Here is a 2,497-nt window from a genome sequence, read left to right as displayed (position 1 = left end):
CTCGAGGCCTTCTCTGCGAAGTTTGTGGAGCGATTCCAGGAGTGCTTAGAGGACTCAGAAACGGCCAACGTGGACATGACCAAAGACCTGGTGCTTCTATATATCCTCGTCACTGCGTGGAAGTCTGAGGATTCAAGCATCAGCATGCGCCTTCGCGAGGCAGCCACAAAAGCATCGTCGCAAGTACGTGACTGCGTCCTTTGACTACTGAGCCGCGCCTAACCCAAATTGATATCCAGGACTTCGATAATACCCGTGACGCTATGATGAGTTCCGTATCCAAGATGCAGCTTCTCTTCGGCCTTCTGCTGCCCTCGACGCCAGCATTTGTCGGAGAGAAGAGGCTGCATGAAGCGTCGAAAGCCGGGTCACCCCCAGTGGAACTTCAATCCCAGACCGCTGTGGAGGTGGTCAAGCCCTCCGCTCGCTTTGGCTTGTTATTGGTAGGATCGTCCCTCGCTCGGTGAATATATGTTCTGGTTGCATGTACGGATGACCCGCTGTTGTGATGCTGTCTGCAGTGACTCTGCTTCTTACCTAGTGCGTCATTGTTTCATACTTTCCGCGATGGCTTGTCCAGATCGATGCCGGAAACATTTATCCAGCTGCTAATCGCGCCAATCTCCTGCCCACCACCACATGCGTTTATAGACTGCGATCATTCCTCTGATTTGCGTCCGTTCATAACCGGAATGCCTGCTCTTTGACTCTTTACCTGCCTGAGGCTGGTCCCCCTTCATTCGACTCCGGTAGTCGAGTACCCTGCTGGTCGGACAAGCATAACGTTGGTAATGACAGCAGGTGTGTCCGTCAGCTGTTATGGCCGGCTGGAGGAATCTTTGAGACACTATTAGCTAGCGCCCCAGATCTGAGCAGGCTCAGCACGCCATACTTCGTCCTGCACATCGCGGGTGGACATGTCGGAATTCCTACACTAATTCTCCTATTTATTGTCGCGAGACGGGTACATCGACCTGCAAGCGTGATCAACTTCTGTCTAACATGGGTCATTTTCTCTGTATCTTACTGCTTGCTGTGAGTATCTTGCGCTGCCAAACTTGCGGTGAGGAAGGTGACGCTGATACACGTTGATCTCCCGCAGCATGTATGCGGGTCATCATGGCAATGAATATCCGCCCTTCAAATTGTGCCTCGTGCAAGCCGCCATGATCCATGGCGCACCGCCCATGTAAGTGGCGCTATGTTTATGATGGACCCACATGTTGAACGCTGGCGGCGGATAGGGTAGCTACGGCAGGTCTTGGTGTAGTGCTTCAGGTATGACAGCTCGATGCTCCGTGGTATGGGAACAAGGCTAATTGTGTGCGGGTAGGCTTATAGTACGTTTCAACTGCCTTGGCAGTACAGATGGACCATAGGGCTATCAAAAGTCCCGGGATGGCTTCTGGTTGTTTTCGTACGTCGCAAGCGTATGACACCTGATACCTATTGTCATATACTTTTCAACTTGACAGATTGTGACACCACCATATCTCGTGTTTATCGCCTTCGCGGTCACTACTGCAGTAGTGAGTCTGCCCCTTGGCCGTCTATTCCTGTGCCTCCTGACTTGCCCGTAGGCTGGTCTGCGGCATCGCGATACGGTTAAATCGGAAACGAGACTCTACTGTTCGATAGCGATTGGTGCGGGACCGTTGTAGGTCGCAGCGATTCTCGCCCGTGTCAACACCTCACTGATGACGCTGTAGTGAAGACCTCGGTGTTCCGATCTTCTGTACTATCCTGCTGGTCGCCATTGTGGCGCTAGAAGGTATGGTGTGATACACGCTGCTTGCTCGCTGGAATGCATGTTGTTAAAGTCCAACTCGCTACAGTGGCAATGATCATACAGTACTGGTACAGCTGGCTTCGTATTAAGCATGCCTTCCCACTGGCCATCAGGAAGCCTTCCTTATCGCCCTGGCTGCGCGTGGGTCGCATTGTCCTGTGAGCTACTCGTTAATCTCAACCCTAGATCTGCTCTAGGTGTCGGCGTTCACGTTGTACTCCTTAGCAACGCTCCTGTGAGTGGTTTCGCAATTAAACCCCGCCCTGATACACACCCATATAATGCGGCATGATAGAATATGTGTCGCATTCGTAACACGCTACTTTGGCCCTCTATCGTACATGATCCCAGCGGCGCGTAAGTACTAGTACTGCTATGGACAGGCGACGAAGCTATTCAATTATGAACTACCACAGTCCCTATGGTCGCGACGATAATTTTCGGCTCGCAAAACGTAAGCGTATACAATGTCGGCTTTTACTTGAATGTGGAACTTATTGAGCGAAAGGACGTTTACCGCGCTGTGACGGCATGGGCATGCAAGCCACCCAGAGGGGACGACGCTCGGTATACTCCAGGGGGAGGGTGGTCTGCAACCGAAAGCTCAAGGCTCTCAGCGCAGCTCACTGGGCACTTGACGTTGACATCCGAGGCGTAACACTATCACGCGACCCGCGTGAAGCGACCTTACTCCCGAGGTACTGAACC

General features: G+C 52.5%; 2 protein-coding genes across 2 annotated transcripts; both read left to right on the top strand.

Annotated features, from left to right (window-relative positions):
• Positions 1 to 219: 219 nt before the first annotated feature.
• PHACADRAFT_247861 (uncharacterized protein) lies at positions 220 to 816 on the top strand. Its single transcript, XM_007390686.1, has one exon. It carries the CDS (start codon positions 285 to 287, stop codon positions 465 to 467), a length of 183 nt encoding a protein of 60 aa, XP_007390748.1. The 5' UTR covers positions 220 to 284; the 3' UTR covers positions 468 to 816.
• Positions 817 to 1,103: 287 nt separating this feature from the next.
• On the top strand, positions 1,104 to 2,226 carry PHACADRAFT_24536 (uncharacterized protein; the record flags this gene model as incomplete). The annotated part of the gene is made up of 10 exons (XM_007389529.1): positions 1,104 to 1,189; positions 1,245 to 1,278; positions 1,364 to 1,417; positions 1,476 to 1,529; positions 1,581 to 1,657; positions 1,710 to 1,771; positions 1,836 to 1,947; positions 1,976 to 2,024; positions 2,141 to 2,146; positions 2,173 to 2,226. 10 exons carry the CDS (start codon positions 1,104 to 1,106, stop codon positions 2,224 to 2,226), a joined length of 588 nt encoding a protein of 195 aa, XP_007389591.1.
• Between the last annotated feature and the right edge of the window lie 271 nt (positions 2,227 to 2,497).

Source organism: Phanerochaete carnosa, assembly GCF_000300595.1.
Source record: "Phanerochaete carnosa HHB-10118-sp unplaced genomic scaffold PHACAscaffold_1, whole genome shotgun sequence".
Lineage (NCBI taxonomy): Eukaryota > Fungi > Basidiomycota > Agaricomycetes > Polyporales > Phanerochaetaceae > Phanerochaete > Phanerochaete carnosa.
This window is presented reverse-complemented; position numbering and strand designations above follow the sequence as displayed.